Genomic DNA, 1,447 nt, shown 5'->3' on the forward strand with positions numbered 1-1,447 from the left:
ATTAACTTGATTGTCAGATTGTTGAACGGCAATAGACACTAGTAGAAAACTTGGTCGATGGTATTTCTCTGGCTTAATGCCTATTTTGTCCTATTGTTAACGCTTAGAAATTCACTCTATACCTTTTTTTTCAAACACTCTATACCTTTCGTAAACGTTACAACATCTAAAAGCATACACCCCATTATCTGGTAACAATACTTAATTATTGCAGTAACTGCTCACAATTAGCATTCGCAACTATGTTGACATATTCTGGCAGCTAGAGGCGACAAATTTTTTTTTATCAAAACATGACAATATGGGATCTTGTTTTGAAGCGGCTCGTCGAGACGAGCTCACCAGTGAAAACGGATCACCAATCAGATTAACGGTTAGTGAGACAAAACATTTAAAAAAAAGAAAAAAAACAGAAAAAAGCAATTAGTACAATGATGTTAGTATGATGTGTAAGATTCATGCATACATGCATGGATTCTCTCTATATCAAAATCCCATTGGGATGCCGCCGCACCGGACGACACTCATCCGCACTATGTACTACTCCTAGTTTATATTTTCCCAAGAATAATAGAAGTACCTTGTGTGAGCTGGGCCAATTGGCAGACGTCGACAGAGATGTAGGTGGCGCGGCCGTCACGCAGAGCGGCGCCAAGGAGCCCATCATCCTCGTCGGGCTCCATGGCGACATCGGGGCCGAGGTCAGTGATCCGCACGTGCCAATCTCCGGAGCGGAGCAGCGCCGCGACCAGGTGCCTCGCCATGAATCCCCGGCCGCCGGTCACTGCGCACAACCGACGTGCTTCCTGGCCGACCGGGGAAGGATCCATGCATGCGCGTGCTAGCAAGTACTGTACGTATGTATTAGTACAACAATCCAGCTGCTAGCTTGATAGCTGTACTATATACGGATGTGTACGATTTTAGTCGCTCGATCCTTTGGGTTGCCCTGAAGAAAACTAGTATGACCGATCAAGGAGACCGAAGACGATGAAGGAAATGCTAAAACGACTGGCCTACTAGTAGCGTGCGTTTCTCGGCAGGAGTAAGTGACCGATTGGCCGTTAGGTGGAAAACATAATGTCATGGCGGACCTGTCTGACTCTGCATTGCTGTACTGGTGACTTCATTTCTTGTAAATTACCAAATATACTACAGGAGAATTAATTAACGGTAGGTGGGTCGGATTTGAGGCAAAAAAATACCTAAATATATTTTGTATAGAGAGAATAATAATAAGCACATGGGCTGCTTATATGCCCGACAAAGTATATAAATGCAATAATTAATATTTTATGTTTGTCCTGATGAGCTGCAGGACAAGGCATGGGCGGATTGATGGGGTGCAGGCCGGTATTAATTTGCCTTGGTGATCAATTAAACGGCTGTCGGTAGGAGATTTATTCCCGTTGGGTTGAGTGGCGGGTGATCTTTATGTCGTCTCTGT

The 1,447-nt window shown here is 44.4% G+C and overlaps 1 protein-coding gene across 2 annotated transcripts in view; it reads right to left on the reverse strand.

Moving 5' to 3' along the window:
* LOC123161387 (3beta-hydroxysteroid-dehydrogenase/decarboxylase-like) overlaps window positions 1–983 on the reverse strand; it is a 12,369-nt gene extending 11,386 nt beyond the window's left edge. The window contains exon 1 of one of the 2 annotated variants that reach the window (XM_044579227.1): window positions 581–983. In XM_044579227.1, the coding sequence (XP_044435162.1) occupies window positions 581–830 (250 nt within the window). In that variant the 5' untranslated portion in view covers window positions 831–983. The remainder of the gene's footprint in view (window positions 1–580) is intronic. The other variant, XM_044579228.1, reaches the window with a different exon arrangement.
* Window positions 984–1,447: the final 464 nt, after the last annotated feature.

Source organism: Triticum aestivum, chromosome 7B (genome assembly GCF_018294505.1).
Source record: "Triticum aestivum cultivar Chinese Spring chromosome 7B, IWGSC CS RefSeq v2.1, whole genome shotgun sequence".
NCBI classification, from domain to species: Eukaryota; Viridiplantae; Streptophyta; class Magnoliopsida; order Poales; family Poaceae; genus Triticum; species Triticum aestivum.